This window comes from Tinamus guttatus, unplaced genomic scaffold (assembly GCF_059628265.1).
Source record: "Tinamus guttatus ecotype Peru unplaced genomic scaffold, ASM5962826v1 Tinamus_guttatus_pri_ptg000287l, whole genome shotgun sequence".
Lineage (NCBI taxonomy): Eukaryota > Metazoa > Chordata > Aves > Tinamiformes > Tinamidae > Tinamus > Tinamus guttatus.
Window position 1 is genome coordinate 7,880,453 of NW_028288821.1, and position 17,728 is coordinate 7,898,180.

The 17,728-nt window shown below is 42.4% G+C and overlaps 1 protein-coding gene across 4 annotated transcripts in view; it reads right to left on the reverse strand.

The window, feature by feature from the left end:
- The window catches only part of GRIA3 (glutamate ionotropic receptor AMPA type subunit 3), a 139,925-nt gene that overhangs the window by 103,757 nt on the left and 18,440 nt on the right, over positions 1–17,728 (reverse strand). For all 4 annotated transcript variants that reach the window (XR_015913545.1, XM_088527570.1, XM_088527569.1 and 1 more), the window contains exon 3: positions 4,588–4,827. Coding sequence is in view for 3 of the 4 variants with exons in the window: in XM_088527570.1 (XP_088383696.1) it covers positions 4,588–4,827 (240 nt within the window). In the remaining variant the exon portion in view is untranslated. The remainder of the gene's footprint in view (positions 1–4,587; positions 4,828–17,728) is intronic.

The window sequence follows — 17,728 nt, forward strand, 5'->3', positions numbered from 1 at the left end:
AGCTCTGCTATCGATTCCTTTGGTACTTGACTGTTCAGCAGGTGCTGAACTGGTGGTTTCCTAAAGCTGCTGCAGCTGCAACAATGGTTTTAATTTCCCCCTATTACTGGGAGACGATTATCAGATAAGAAAATATAAGTACCTGACATGCAGAAAGGCAATACAGAGTTTAACAAATTAGCCGTGTGGTTAGAGACCCTTCATACCTGTCTGCTGATGGAAGGGCTCGTAAACAACAGTTCAGCATCCTCTGCTGGATTAAGTTTTTCATTGTTATTTTAAGCAGATATCCAGTCCACATAGCAGTCGCACCACAGCTTGACTATTCAAAATTCCTGGCAACTGTATTGCAGATAAACTAATCTTAACATTTTTTGCAAAACATGTAGGGTATGTTCTACATTTCAATATTTTTCACTGCAAATACATTTCAAAAAAAAATCACCACTAATTTTGTATAAGATTTAAAGAGCTTGGTTCTACAGAGCTCTTCCTTTATCACCTCAGACTTCTCCTCCTCTGGAAAGGAGAAAAGAATAAAAAGATAGAAACAAAACAAACTGTACAAAACTGTGTTTCTCAGAAAAAAAAAATCTGAAATGTAAGTTAAGAAACATTCTGGAAATTTAAATTAATTAAAAGTTCCAGTACTGTGATCCACCATTTCGTAATCCAATGATCTCTTATAATTAAATGAAATCTTCTTGCTGCCATGTGAAAGCCATGAAAATCACAAGCCTTCCTCTCGGTACATCTGTACGAGTGTTACTCTGGTCTGCTGACTTCAGTGGAATAACTTCTGATTCACAGTAGTGTAAAGCAAGGAGAGAAATAAACCTGAAGACTGAAAATAAACTTGAAGATTTTGATGAAATATAATCCTGAGCATGAGATGTAAAAGGTGACTTTCCTGACAAGTGCTACCCAAATTCTTAATGGCTTTCTGTATGTAGCCCTATCATCATTTCATCCTGACATAATCTTAATTAGTCTTAGTTCTACCACAGAGATGCCTACTGAGGCAGTTAGCACCACATAATTAATCAGATATTCTGCATGCATCACAGCCACCAGCAGTGTCAATTTACTCATCTGAGTTAATCTAAACAGAAACCAACCCTGACTTTCCCCTTCACATGAACCAAATCATGTGGCATGAAATGAACATATATGATTTTCTTCTATGCACTGCTTACTGCCCTTTCTCCTTTTAACAGTTGTTTCCTAAGGCATCATTGTTCTCTGCAAAGCATAGTTTTATTTCTCTTTTGCTACTGTGAGAACATGCAACTTGGTATTTCTTTTAAATTTCAAGTCTTTTCACAGAAGAGTAAGCCCAGCCATTGAAACAAGCCACGAGGAGATATTCTTGCTGCTGGATATTCAGAAGCCTCACATTCCCTCACTGCCTCCCACCTCTTCCCTGTGCTGTAGAAGCAAAACTCTTATTTTTAAGACACTGAATTCTGCATCTGCACATAAATGTGCATTTAAGAGTGCAATCTATGACAATCAGTCCTCTGGTAGCAACGGAAAATAACACACAATCACAAACATATGCAACATGTACACATTAACACACTGGATTAAAAGCTTCACCGTCTATCTGGGTAATTGTAGATCTAACTTTCTTCTATTGTTAGAGATTTTTCTTTTTGTCTTCATTGCAGGAGGCAAACATCACTGTATTTGTGCCTATTGTCACCGAGGGGAAAACTGTATGATTATATGGCTTGATGGGGAAAGCGAAGAAAAAAACATTACTGCTTAAGGACAGCAATTTTATAAAGAAGCTGATTCTCCTAAGCTTAACTTGAAATAGTTCAGTAAGCAGCATAAAATCAGAAGCAGGTTTATCAGGTTTGTGAGGCATTTATAATATGCTGTCACATTTATTAGCAGCAAATGTAATGTTTAAAACATGGCAGTGTCTTCCTTCAGCAGAACACTGTAAAACTACTTGCAAGAACGCTTTACCCCAGAACTAATATTCAGTGTAAGAAAGAGCAGCCTAATGTTTCCAAATTTCTCACAGATGCCCCATCTGGGGAATGAACCAGCAAGACAATAATCCTAATAGAAAGGCAGTATTTAACTGAAGCAGTAAACGCCTTAACATGCCTTCTCTATAGTGTTTATGCCCCAGAGCAGTTAAGTATCTATGACAGGAATTATTAAAAATGACGACCGCGGTAGTGATTTCGTTTCCATTGGTGCCTCAGCACAGAAGCCTGCAGAGCCTGACTCACCACGAACACAAGAAGTCATTCACCATTATCAGCGCTCGGGCTCTTGAGATGCTTTTGCACTTGAAGACCTATCACACCAGATTAGGCAGGCTACTGCAACTGCCAAATATTTCAGGTGCTGTCAACCACGATTACTACTCCTCAAACACGGAAATATAATGTCCATTTCTGGATACCTAGTGCCCTGCCTCTCCCTCACATATGCATTGTCTTAATTTGCTTAATGCTGGCAAAAATACAGCAACTGTAATTCTGAAAGCACTGCTACCAGCTTTGTTGCAGCCAGACTAAGACAACAAGAACTGAACATAATTAATTGTTCATTTTTGTTCTTGTTTTAGGAGACAGCCGGTGTGTTAAACAGCAGCAGTGAGATTACACATCAAGGAAGGAAAGAGAGGACGTGTAAGCCCATTTCAACCCATGCTCTTTTGTCAGAAACAACTCCAGCGCAGTATCAAGCTAACTATCCGCACTGGTGCCTCTTCCACCCCATAGACACGGCTGTCCCTCATTGTAGAACCCTGAACTAGATTTTATAATCCTCCAGCTGCTCCAGAGTCCCTGCTCTTTGATACACCTGGTCTGAATGTCAGACGTAAGCCCTGGCTAGCATAATACCCACGGCAGGTTCACAACATGATTTTAATTAAGTGGGTAGGATGGGAACAGGAAGCAAAGAGCACGGGCATGGTAAGAGGCAGAGAGCAACAAAGGTAGAGTCAGATTCCTGAGGTTGATCTCACTCACGAAATCTGTGTTTTAACCTATGATTAAAAACTCAATATGAATAAAGCAAAATGAAACCTACACAACCTAAACTCTTCCACGGAGCTTAGTCATCCTCATCAGCTCATGATTAGACTCTTATCTACCTAAAAATTATACATACTGAGAATCATAAAGTAATACAGCTTTGAGGAGACTTCAGAACATCCTACAAGACACTATCTTGGATGACTGATGCATCTCTTGCCAAAGCAAACTTCATTAGTCTTACTAATGCTAAGTTTTGTCAGCCCTTGAAAACATGACATTTCCTTTTATCATACGCAATCAGTTTATCACATTTGGTCATATCAAACCTTCTTTACTCAAACAAGTAGCGTATTCACGGGAGCTTTCATTTTTAAATGGACTAACCCGGAATCAGAAATGTCTGGATAGCAGTTTTAAGAGCCTGAAAAAATAAAAGCATTTTTAAGTTCTCCACACTTTTCTATTTGATTTCACAGCTAGTGCTTTTCAATACTAGCAATATTCAATATAGCTAGCGTTTTTCATCACTAGCAATATTCAATATTCAGCAGTATTGAACTCCAGATCATTAAAAAAGGCTGAACTTTTAGCATTCACCCAGTACCAGTCTAAAATCACTTTTAACATATTGCATGTCCTTATTTGGAAAATATTAATAATCTTCAGTGGAAAAAGCACAGATACTGTGATCGTGACTGAAGACTCGATCTTTATCAGTATGTAGCAGCCTACGGCACTAGAACTTTGTCACGGGAGCAGAAATGGAATCAGAGCTTCTTTGGCTCTATTCAGATGCTTTTGATCTGAAGGAGGCGTAGGAATTCCAGGAACTGTTAATCACTAAGGTGGCTGAATATATGGTAGGAAGAGCAGGGGCACATCTACCTGGTACAATAAAACCGGCTTCTCTGGTAAGAATACTAACCAAGAACACTCATTATACCCAGAGCAGCCGTCAGCAGCTTCTCCTGAGAAATATCCAATACTGCAAAATACGCAATGTGCTCTACAATTTTGATTAAAATGTTGATTTAGATACTATGATTGAGACTTTAATACATCAGCTTTTTCTACCAGTGTGGTACCCTGCACCACAGTACCTGGCTCGAACAGCAACCCAGCGCAGTGAGGCACCACGATTCTATGGACTTTGTCCAATGGCAGGAGAAACAACATTTAGGTAAAGCAGAAAGGAATTCGCAATGCCACGCACAGAATGAGGTCTCACTTAACAGCCTATTTCATAGCACTGGCTATTTGTTTTACAAGGACTCAGAAGCCCTACCAAGTGGCCTGAGTCTGTGGTTCCATGGAAACCATATATTCCAAATCAAATGCCTACACTGTTAACACTGTCCTCTAAATAATCTCTTTAAAGACTACCACTAATATGAAGATGCCCTGTTTTCTTTTGTCCCATTTCTACTCCTTCAAAATAGCCTTTCTTTTTTTCTAGGACAATCAAAATGTGCAACCTGCACCCAGAAACAAACTAAGATGTGCCACACATACTGAATCCGGTAATACGTATAACAAGTTATGAAACAGAGAAAAAAAAAATTAAAAAGATGGTGCTTACCCCGTTCTGTGTCATAGAGGTACACAAATTTTTCCCACTTATAGTGGGTCAAGAGACTCAAGATGGCTCCTTTTAATGCTGGCCGCATCTGGATGACAAACTGCACATCTGCATCTGTTGGGAAGCTGGGTGTGACAAAGGATGTGTGCAGGGCCCCACAAAAGGACGTCAGGGTGTTCATTGACATCTGGTCATAGAATCCAAAGATGGCATAAACTCCTCTGGAAAACTGTGAACAGACTAACAAAGAAAGACAGGGGTGTTATAATCTGGAATATACCGAATGCAAGTAAGTTTTCAAAGTATATTTGAAGAAAGCCTTCTAAGCAATCATGAAATTATTTTCTTATAAAATTGTAGACAGATGAAATTGTGAGACATTATAAACCGCCTTCACTGCAGTTGTGAATTGTACCAAATTTCTGTCATACTTAAACTGGGCTGAGTATACTTTGAACTGCAATTTGTCCTGCTGTGTCGTTATAATTCACTAATCTCTTTGTATTTTTTAAAAACAAGCACTGGATTACACTGCTTATCTGTAAAATACCATCTTTCCGTCAAGTAGCACAGGGCACCTTGAGAGCCCTGTTAGCAGCTACACAGCAAATATCAGATTTACCTAAACACCAAAATGTTACAAGACAGTGTTTTTCCTGGTATTCCATCTTGATTCAGCTTGATTCAAAGCAATCTGGATATTTTATTCCTTTAGAATAAACCCAACTCTGAAACCTGTATGTGTGAGCATAGTGTTTTCCAGTGAGAAATTATCATGGTGGTTTAACAGAGAGTTAAAATCTTCAGAACCAGTTGGAAAGCCCTATGACTCATTAGTGACAACACAAACGGGGAACAAGTACTGTTTCATGGACAGAAGTTTGTATCCTTTAACCTGGAGATTTCCTGTTGTCATTAACCATTCTGGTGTCCTGAGGAATTAAACTAGTACTAGAAAATAATCAAAATGTAATTGAAGGTGGTTTGTTTCAAAATATACCGTGATCGCTGCGTGTGAAACGGTGATTGTTCTGGGAGAACCGAAACCATTTCAATTTAGAAAAGCAATCAACTGCACGGCAGCTGCACGGAAGATGCGGTTTTTCCTTCAACTCTGTAGGCACAGAGGACACCTCCTGTGAGCCCGGGTTCTTCTGATGGAGAGAGCGATGGCATCGCAGGTGGCCAAGGAGCCTCCCGAGGGATGCCGGGGCCCCGCTGCATAATAAGGCTGTGATGGTGACACAGCTGCAGCGCTGTGCAGCACAGCAGCCCTTCTACATCAAAACGTTTTTGGATGGAGATGAGCAAGTACATTTGTAACTAAGAAGATAAATTTCCAGTGAAAATGATCACTCAACCTGAAAAGTTCACTTGTCGAGAATGGAATTGTGCAAAGAAATTTTCAATGAGTGGCAATAACCACCTTTGCCAAAAAACTGCCTACTTAACTTGACAAAAAGCAAGGGGAAGTAATTACCTATGAAGATGACATGACTTCTACACAAAAATATGCAGCCTCATTTTCAAAAGTACCATCGTGAAACATTTCCTACCACGAGGGCTACCATTCAGAATCACTGAACCCCGTTAGAGCAATTTTTAAAAGGATTCTCCACAATACTGGCTCATGGACACAGCATCATGGAGAACACCTCAAATAGCTACTCGTGTGTGAAAATTCAATTTTCTTCCTGGAGATCCAGATGCAAAAATAGAAATGCTATTAAGGTTTTTTCTTTTAAGTGTTTAAGACACTGTATCCGGACAGAGCAGAAGTGGATAACAGCATCAAATAGCAGGTGGTGTTGAAGAGATGCACATGAAGCACAAATAGGGAGTAAGAAGTACCAGTCTCTGAAAGAAAAGTTTGCTAAAGTTCTCAACAAGAGTAAAGAAAATACATAAAATAAGTCATAATACTGCAAGGATTTATTCCCAGAGGCATGACTGAGGAATTAAATAGTGTTTCAAAAGTCATTTTGTTAAACTATATACCAGCAGGATATAAAGCAGAAAAGCTACCGTAAAAAATTACCTGCTGAAGTAACAAATAAAAGGCACTAATGTACAGTTGAAAAGAAGAGGAAAAATAAGACTACATTAGAAAGGCTGGCAGTCTTCAAATCATTTTAGCGGCAGAAACAGCTCGGGGAAGAATTCCCATATTTCTTTGGGAATATCCACTAAGTGGGACTAGTTCCTTGTAGAAACTGGGTGTCCTCATACACACTGAATAATATCTCACAATCTGCTTTTACATATTTATTATTGACCTATTTTGGTAGCTTGCTGGTTTTTAATGCGCATTCTGTATTGGGAGAAAGCAGAGAGACAATACTCCAGGAAATACCAGGAAATATCTCTTGCTGGAATGCAAGCAAAATACATTCCTAAAGTTTCCTACCGAACCTTATTTCCCCTGTTCATGCCTGTATTTACCATGGATCCTTAGATATTTAACATTTTACAGGGTAGCTTGTCTCCAGCACTGGCATTGCTTTGGAATACCTGCAGCTCTCAAGCTCCTCTTCTTCCATTTTTGCTTAGGCTTCTCAACTATCTATTCTGACACACTATAGGGTCCCAATTTGATGTGACTGGCCCATTTACAGGGCAGGTAAACTTTTGTCTTTATAAGGAGAAGGTAAAAGGCTTTTTATCCTGGTCCTAAGTGTTCAATTGCATTTTTGAACTTACAATTTTGTTACGGTTCTGTAGCATCAGGTTTTGTTTACTCTGTGATCTAATTACCTACATAATCGGTTGGACCTACTGAATGTCCATGAACCCATGGGCATACTTTGCTTTGCTTTCCAAACACCAAACACATCATTACATTTATTGTAATTATGTTACCAGCCTGATATCATTGAGTCATAAATCAAATTTAAAAGAAACAGGTGTAATCGCTACTAAACCCCAGCTTCAAGCTCTTCATACAGACTACTTTCTATTTGCAATCGGAAAAAATCTCCATGTTTGAGTAAGAACTTTGCTATATTTCTTTAATTAATCACGATGACTTTGTATTTGTTTTTCTCTATTTGAAAAATGCTGATGGCCAAACACTAACTTTGGCTGTTAAGGAAGCGATTTTTACATTTCCTGGTGCAAGCTGATTCTTAAAAAAAAAAAATCCTATTTTTTCCCTTGAGTTGTATCATTAGGAAACTGTTCTCAATTACAGTGATCATGTCTAACCCTGTGAACATGTCCCTGTTTCAAGGGACACAACCAGGTCACTCTACTGCCTGATCAAATGTAACCTCCAAAAGGGAAGGAAAGAGGTATGAGTAACTGTAAACACTTGGCTAAAACACCCACACCCAAACAAACAGAAATCTCCATTTCTGTGGCATCTGACTGCTCAGGCATCCTAAATGTGAGTGTTGCAGAATGAAGTGCCGACTGCTGCTTTCCCAGCAACTCCCTCTGGTCACATCATCTCACCACAGAAACGTGCCAAGATTAACCACATGCCATTTTTTTTCCCCCCCACTCAGACCGCAGGAAGGCTCCAGGCCAAAAATCTTAAAAAGATGCCCCATTTCACACAAGTTAGAGAATGTTTTGCATCTGTTTAACATTTATTTTTGCTTTCTAACACTATTTGGTTATTTTACCTTCTAGTGATTGACTATTCCTGACACAGCAAGGTTGCATCAGCTCTGACATTTCTACTACAGGTTGGATAGAAACTAAAGTCAAATCTCTGGCATTTATAAATAAATGAATAAAATCTAGTTCTTACTATAAACAAGTAAAGCATTACTAGGAATATTCATAAATAGGTTTGGATCCTGTTTATTTGCTGAAAAGGTGGGGAATATCAACAAGAGGAGGATGAATGGATTTACTGACTGGATTTTAATGCACCATCCCCACTGGATGGTGACAACAGCGCCCAACAGGGTGTTCACCGCCGCACTAGGTACCAAACGAGCAGCTCTGGAGTCTGGAGCCGGGGTTACAAACACTACTTCTTTTATACTGTTCCTATGGATAAGCCATTTCCCTGCTGTTTGTATCAGTTCCTTATAAACCGGGATTTTGGGGATGAGGTGCTCGGGAGGAGCGCTGGCACGGCCGCCGTGCCGCAGGCCGCCCACACCAGCTCTCCAGCTTCGCGCTCTGCGCCTCCCTCAACTGCAGGATAATTTTATTCCCTCCACTTTGCTCTGCCAATTGCCTTGGACACCACACAACTCTCCTTGCCAACCGAGTAACGGGTCTGCTCTGTAACAGGGTAAGGCGAGCGCATCTCCGAGCACGGGCTGGCTGCTCCCCTCTGCGTGCGGCTCCACGCGATGCCTTCCTTGCTGCACGAACCCACACGTTACCACTGACCCCACTTCATACAGCAGGCCGCGTGCCCTCAGAGCAGCTGGCCGCCTCCATTGCTTGCTTTCCCTTTTATTTTAACAGGCTGAATAAAAAAAGCAGCCTCTCCTGGCCTTGAGGCCTGAGGGGATCCGCACAGCAGTGCCCAGGAATGGGGGCGAGCGCCTTTGGGGACGATCTGCTCCAGGCAATCCGACTCGCCAATGCGCTTCAAAAACAACTTGCCATGTTAAATATTGAAACGGAAGTGAACTGATTATCTATAACTGTAAAAGCTAATTTTATTGGCTAACTTGTTAAAACACTAAATTCTGCCATGAAGAGAAGATTACACTTGTTTAAAATTCATTCAACTAGAGGAGCGTTTCTGAAAACACCCATTTTTGAAAGAGTTAATATTCACAGGGGGCTGGGAGTGAACCAAAGGAGCTGCAAAATGGAATTAGATCCACATCCTCCCAAGAGGCTGATCCCAACATCACTTCTCATCCTACCTAATAAAAGATGTGACCTTAAAGATGTGACCTTACAACATAAAAAAAATCCCACAGCAGAGAGTACACCAGAAGCATGACCTGCAGTTGTTACTTCATTTAAGTCAAAAGACTTTTCAAAGTGATATATTTCTTTTCATAAAAGACAAAAAACTTCTCAGACTTGCTATGTTCTATCTAGTGCCTTCTTCACACATTTACATATTCTTTAGTTTGTGTTTCTTTGTAGAAGAGCTCACAAGATAAAACCCAGCATGTTCAGGCACCTGCTCTGGGGAAAAGCAGCTTATTACTGAATTGCAAATGAAAGGCATAAGGATTAATCCATTCATATTTTAAACCCTTTACTGCAAAGCAATCCAAAACAAATGCCCAGATCTCCAAACAATCTCTGGCCAAAACCCCATTCTAGACCAATTTTGTCACTCTGTGCTGACTCCAGCCCCAAAATACAGTCTTAAGCGACATTTTATTTATCACTCATTTTTCAAGACCACTTAGGACTCTTATGGCAATTACAGCTCTGGGTGCTGGACAAATACATTACCACAATCTCAGTTTGTATCAACATGCCCAGTTATTTATGACATACAGGACTCCACTCATCACATTTTATGCATTTTGGCCTTCATGTGTATTACTATTGTCAAATAAAAACCTAACAATGTACACGAATTTGCTGCATGCTGGATCTATTCTTCACACTGATTGAAACATTTGTGAGAATTTTATGAGTGTATGAAAAATGCCAGCTTGCAAGCAATAAAAACAGGCCACTTAAGCTATAACAGCGCTAGTAGGAACAGTAGCAGCGAGAAGTCTCTTGCACAGCAGGGCCTGGCAAGGGCTGCAGTGACTGCTCATCTTAAACGCAAGTTTTGGTATTTTAAAAAGTTAGTTTAAACATCCTATGCCTTGACAAGGACATCATTTTGTAAGACCAAGATTTAGGCTCAACATCACTGTTGTCCTGAGAAAGGCAAAGCCAAACTGTCCTTTATTTTCCTGAAAGATATGCCTCATCCAGCCAGGCAGCAGGCAACCAGAGCAGCTTGGAAGGCACTGCGTTGCTTTTGCTCAGCTGCTGCTTCTACGCTGCCTACAAGGTCAGGTTAGCAGCATCGTGCTACTTTTGTTAAGGCTGCTGGCCACAAGGCTCGAAATTATGTTGAAACTTGAAGAAATTCAAGGGCAAAGTAAGCATTATGCCCAAATAGCCTACCAAATTTTCACAAATGTTTTCCTTTTCATAAAATTTCATTTGACGCTCAGAAATGTTCATATTTCAACATACTTATGATGCTTGAAGAAAGCAAGTGGTTCATTTGTCCAACATCAGGAGAGGCAGCTGCACGGCCTGCAATTGCCTTTGGAGTCTTGCTTACGGAGAGGGCAACGTGCAGCCTCAAGCTGTCCCCACCAGTGTCCTGATTCTAGGTGACCCTGTGGGTGCAGGGGGGTTGGACTAGATGACTTCTAGAGGTCCCTTCCAACCTTAAGCATTCTATGATTCTGTGATCCAAGAAAAATGTCAGTCTCATTAAAATGTCCAAATTATAAAAACATTTACCTGTCAGTAGTCTGGTATCACTGTTACATATTGATTTTTAAAACATCCAGATTTCAAAGTTCTATGAGAACATTCCCTTTGAAAGAATATTAAACAGATTACCATGGCTGAATTTGAAGGCTCATCTACTGGAGTCTGAGGAAACCAAAATAGAGATTTAAATCTTAAAATGGATTAAAGGTAAGAGCAGATATAGATGCACCAAAAAAAATAATTAATGTTTTGGAGGATGATTTTAAAAGTGAATGAAGTATTTAAGAACTATACTTAAATATGTGCTAGTCAGATAATACAGTGCCTTGCACGGAGGGACTTTCTTTCCTCTTAGGTATCAGGTGGTACCCACTCCACCAATGAACTGCTGTGTGACTTTGAGATGAGTTCTAGCTCTCCGATCAGGCAGCACAAAGTCTAATCCACAATATTCAAATGTTCTGTTTTAACATTTTAAACCCACCTAGACACTGCACAATGTTCCACTGTTAACAACCACTTTCCCTCCCCGTCCCACCTCCTCTGCAAGCAGCTCACAAGGCTCCTTATTCCTTGTTTTGAAGAAAAGATCCAACAAATACTACGAAGTTCAAAATAAAAGGCACTTAGGATGCTTTGTAACCTTACCGGAGGGCCCAGCTCTAACTGAAGAGGATTTGTGTCATTGTGAACTCTTTCCCTTGTTGCCTATCCTGGCCCTAGAACCAAAGAAGGTATCTACAGGAGAAGCAGCAAGAGGTTTCTCTCTGCAGGCCGCTAAACTCACTGCTTGAATGAAACGGAAAGGCAATGGGCATCTGTCCAGCATGTCCTTTCATGCAAGCGATGTTTGATGAGGAGCTGTTTCTGCTCCGTTTCTCAAGGACCACATCTTGCCAACAACGCAGCACCACACGTAACGCCAGGACTCTGCTCCTAATAGCCAGCCCCACGCGCCGAGATGCTTCCATTTCAGGCCCTGACCTCGAATTCCAGGAGACGTAACGCATGGATGTGCCTCATGCAGCTCACTGAGCTTTTAGCCTTTGCAAGAGGCCTCGCCTATTGCGCACGCATCCCCACTCGCTTCCTTCTCCCTAACGCGGGACAACAAGCTAATGCCTGCCCGAGGGACTCGCAAGAACCTGGCAGAGGTTCTCCCTCAGCATCTAAACATATTCCCAGCAAACGACGATCATTTATATTCTCTGCTTCATGACTAATGCCTGCGGAGTGTCGGAAGCATGAGCTGGAAACGCAGTACACACGCAACACAAATACATAACGCATATCTGAGCTGAATAACTTGTTTCCATTTGTTGCCCCATTTGAAATGCCTTACTACTTAAACTAAGGCATTATGCCTGCACGCTATTATCACCACTTTGGATGGTAGCTATTTCTCAGATTTTCTAAAGCAGTTTGTCTAAAAAATGTTGGTAAGAGGAAAACTATGAAATATCCTGTTCCTTCAAAAGTCAGTCATAGTAATAATTGGTGCTAGATGTCTCTGTATTTTAACTTACAGGCGGCCAATATACTCTGCAAATATGCGTATTCTACTAAATACACAGTAACATTTGATAGTTCAACATGAAGTTATGAATGTTTCCATAATTTTATTCAAAGCAATGGAAGTTCCATGAGATACTAGACCTACTGCTGCACAACAAAAGGACACGCTCATAAAACCCTTGCTGCTGCAAACCAGACAGGAACTGAGAGATCAAGGAGTAACTGTTGTTACCATCATATTCAGGGGTAATGACATATATCACACATGTGATCAATACCTCAAGGCTGAGAGACAAGTAAGGTTTCTGAGGCATAGATAAGAAATGTCATCCATTCGGTGGCAGAGGTGCCAGACTGAGGGTGCTGCACAAGGCCAGGCCCGGTCCACGAAGAACAACAGCCAGCGGCAACTGCGGCCCCCTGCTCCGAGGGGATTCCTGCTCGCGCCACCGGAGCAGCCCTCCATGGAGGAACTGGAAGGGAGAAGCATTTTGTTAAATGAATGCTTGCTCAGCAGATCCTTTTCTAAGTGATTTCAGAAGTTGACTTCATCCTGTGCCACTGTGGTGAGAGGCAATAAATCAAAGGCAGATTCTGGCAGCGTGATGAAAGATGAGCTGAATCTGCTGAGGTGGTGCCATTTATAGGCCTGTGGGGATATATTACATAGTACGAGGCAGAAAAGGCCAAACAGCAAACACACCTGGATCTGGGTAAAATTCACCATTTGATAAAGGCCAAGATTAAGGCTGTCCAAGGAGAAGAGGGACGTAATCATCAGCACGGGCAGCCTCTAGCTCGTATCCTGTTGGCTCTACACCCAGCGCACGGGGCTGGCCCAGGGACACCTCTGTTTAACAACAGACTCTACCTCACCTTCCCGCAGGCTCTGCAACAGTTTTCCAGCAAATGCTGCTGCTGCAAGCACACCTTGGACTGGTGGGCTGGATTTCATGTTTCCAATGTCTCTCTCTGGTTACCCCAGCTTCATGGGGCTAAGCAATTCTCACTTGCTCCTCGTGCTGTCAGCTTATCAGGCTCCAGACAGCTAATGCCAAGAGGAAACAAAAGCGCTGTGAAAACCTGGCTCCAGCAGCCAGCTAAAGCTAAGATGCTCCTTAGGGGTCCAATCCAGATACCCAAAGTCATTGGAGAAGCTCCCAGACTTCAGCGACAGCAGGAGTTGGAGATGCCTATTCAATTTATTGAAAAAGCAAGATAGAAAGTGACAAAAACAAAACACCAAAATACCTTACATAAACAAAAACAATTCCTCTCCCTTTCCCTGTGTCCTTCCTTTAGTTTTATTCTTGGTATCATTTCTCTCTGCCTTACAGTCCAAAGAATCCTTCCTCTGACCGGCCTCTTGGACCACCAGGATCACATCTGACAATAATTCACAGCCCACTGCCCTCAGCTAAGACAGTGCCTTATTTACAGAGACTGACGAGAATATTATTCTGTATAAATTATGCATAATCACTATTTATCAAGCTGGGTTAATTGGCACATAACAAAAGAGTTGTCTGGTGCACAGCTGAATAATGTTCAAGCCAGAATTGATGGAAATGATACGGCAAGAGCTTCATTGTGAAAGAAAAGTCACATTGCTACATGTTAATTCTTAACAGACTCCTGCCCTTTCGAAGGAGGAGAGGTTGCCCAAGCGAGACGACAGACCTAGCTTGAAATTATTTGCTGATCTCCGGGGGGTTGGACAGATTGTTGCAGCTTTGAATGCTGGTTCAGTTCTGCTCCCAGCTAACGGTGCAGTGAAATGTTAACCTGGTGGAACCGCATTGCTCCTCTGCGCTCCCCGAGACCCTGGCACATGCAGAGAAGAGTTTGGTTAATCAGCAGGGGCAGCAGAGCTCCCACCTTCTCTACAGAGCTGAAAGCCTCATGCCAAAGCCAGACTTGCAGCCCCAGCAGTCCTCGCCAGACCCCTAGCCCTGGTGCGACACGAGGCAGCAGCAGCTGAGCTTCTCTACAACAGCCTGCAGCTCAAGAACCACTTACCCCGCATGTGCAGAGCTGCTTCGGCGACATCTGCAACCCTTTGGTTAGCCTCTTGGATGCCAAAGCTGCATGCATTCACTTAAGGGGGTGCTTCAGTATTTTGCTGAACAGGCACAGACTGAAGCACACATGCAAGACCCTCTAATGGGAGGCTGAGGACCAAACTAAACCTCAGCAGACTCACCGCAGCCCAGCTCTACTTGTGGTACCCGAGTGATTCGGTCTGCTTTGCATCACGGCACTTCCAGACTTGCTGAGTCTCTCCCTGCCATCGCCTACAAAAATCTCTGCCAACAAGAACACTCCTGCTCTCCTGTGACTTGAAACAATGGCCCTTTCTCCCATCTCCCAATGGCTCGGGTTGCTGGTAGGATGATAGAAATGAGAAGATCCTGTAACTTCCAGTGCTACAGGGAGGAAGCTAGCAGCCAGTCTGCTCACTGCAGTCTTTTTGGTATCTTCCTATTCTGAGATCTTGATTTAGTAACGTTTATTGTATTTCAATTGTAGGTCTGTTTTTACATAATCCTTCTTTACATGTAAATAAAATACATATTCAAGTAACTCATGTTTGAAACTTTTTGGAACTCCCTCGTGCTCTTCCCAATCCACTCTTCAATCATCTATATCAGACTGTTGCTATCTCTTTATTCAGCTCTTGTGGTTCACAGAGGTGCTCCAGCATCACAGCTGCATTAGCATTCTTAACCCAAACGCTTGTGTAGCATTTATTAGAAGCATCTAGAAAACCCTCCTCTCTGACTGGTCACGACAGTCAATAAATCTGCTGCTACCTTCTCTGCACACAGCAAACAACTCCAAGCGTTCTGCAGAACTGCACAGACTCGGCAAGCAGGGTGGTCTCCAGCACAAAGGAATCACGGTGCTGACTGTGTCTTCTCTGTATAGCAAAATCTCTAATCCTTGTGGCAGAAAACAAGCACAAATTTTAAAGAGCAACTCACTGCAAACTCCCCTCTCCACAAGCCTGTGCAGTGGAGACACAGCAATCAACCCCTGGCCGTGGTAGAGCAAGGAAGCCCCCTCAGGAGCAGGCAGAGAACAAGCCCATGCCTCTCACCAGCGGCTCCCGTGTCGCTCCGCAAACCCAGCAGCACCTGGATCAGTACAGAGCTGGGGGGACGGCCTGCGAACGGCTGCACGTACCTCCGTGACAGCAGCCCCTGTGGCCAAGCTGCTGGCACCGACCAGCCTAACTGCAGCAGTCTGGATGACAGCTCTGCGTCTCCCTGTGCTACACAAGAGCTCACGAGCCCGCACAGTTGCTCTGTGGCGAGCGGCAGGACAAGCTCCTCGCAGGAGGATGGCCGTTGTCACCCTCAAGGCCCTGCCCCATTGCTGCTTACTCTTCCGTGTGCAGCACCAGCCTGGTCCAAGACACCAACCACTGAATTAAGCCACTCTGAGGAACAAGCGGCTTCACTCCCACCTCCCCTTGAGATCCTTCGTTCTGCTGCACGAGGATTCTCCACCAACGGGACTGTGCAAAACAGCACGAGCTAACAGGGCGAGAGGAGACAACCCCAGGCCTGGGACCTGCTCGTGTCCTGCGGGCAGCTCCGGTGCTCGCCAAGACCCTCCCTGCACTGGGGTGCGCAGACCTGGCCGCAGGATCTCAGTGTGCCACGGAAGGCCTTCCTGAAACACTGACTTCCTCCAAACCACCCTGCCCTGCTCATGTCCCAGTGAATACACACACACACATACACAAAAACCTCCTCAGAGACACATACACCTCTCTATCTCATGTAGTTCTATACATCTTATCAAAAGAGCATAAGTAACAAGGTGAAGGCATACTCATCTAAAGCAAGACACTGTAAGGAAGTAGTGCTAGGTTAACAGTACTGGTTTTTATAGTCCAGTTTTCAAGCAGACTCGCTGACAGCATCCATCCTTTCAAAATGGTTCATCAAAACATTATTTTTGGACTTCAAAATTTTTGTAGTCTTTGGAATAGATTTGGTGATCTGGTAGTATAGCTCCTCAAACAGAGTGACTAAATAAAGTGTCTCTCCAGACTACAACAGAAAGCACAAGAGGCCGCATTTTTCCAAGAAATGCCAGCTATAGGCGCAGAAGACTTTAGTGGATTGTCTCTATATTCTTCATTTATATGAGCTAATCCAGGCCTTTCTTCCCACTGGCAATCTTATCAGCGAGACGAAACCTTCCTATAACAAAAATAGCACAGAAGCTTGCAATGAGACAAATGAATTTGATAATGGAATGACTTTCTCATAATAATTTAATAAATTGAAGACAAAGATTTAAATCCGCCAGTGGATCTGCATAAGAAGGACTGATGAATTCACCAGCTCTTCACGTTTTCCCAGGAAGCTCCGACAGCGCTGCCGACCGCCTGGTAAATGGGAACAGCTATTCAGATCTTGCTACTACTGTTCTTTACCTCTGGGGATAAATTCACTGTTGAATAGCCATTAAATGTGAAACATTTAAAACTATTCAAGGTTTTTTTCCTAATCTTTCCAATTATGGTGATATACTTGTAACTTCCTTTTGGTAGGAGAATTGCTCTGAACCCAGAACTCTCTGCACAGACACAAAGCAAGCTAGTGTCCTCTGTGGTTTTCTACTAAACTAAGAAAAGCTTGAAAAGTTTGGAGAGGAGATTGAAAAAAAAAAGAAAAAAAAAGGAAAGAAAAAGGCAAAAATGCAAATAGTTATATTGCCACTGTTTTAGTTTAAGTATATAGTCAACATTTCAAAAAGCCTTGATAGGTATAGAAGATAAACCAAACAAATGTCAAACACCACAAACAGCAAATTCCCAGATAGCTTGGGACCACCAAAATCATTTAAGAAGACAGACCCACCACCCCATCTCTCCCCTGCTTCAGAGCTCAGTGCAACCTGGCCTGAATGGCATCTGTTGAAGCCATCCTGCCAAGGAAAACAAGCAGGATTTGAGTCACCTTATTCAAACAGTTGTTTATTTTCCATTGTCCATGCAGTAAATTTGTACTGTCCTGGCTTCTTTTCTTCCTCTTCTCTCACATATTTGTTTCCACCCTCAGCTGGATACAAATTCAGTTTTTAAAGATGATTTCAAAGCAGTTTCAGGCCCTACATTCAGCCCAGCCCTCTCAACAATTTTTATGGATTTAACAGCATGCTTTTTATATGTAATTCTTCCTCTCGTTCTTATAACTGTATTAAAAAGGGAAGATAAAAAATGATGGAA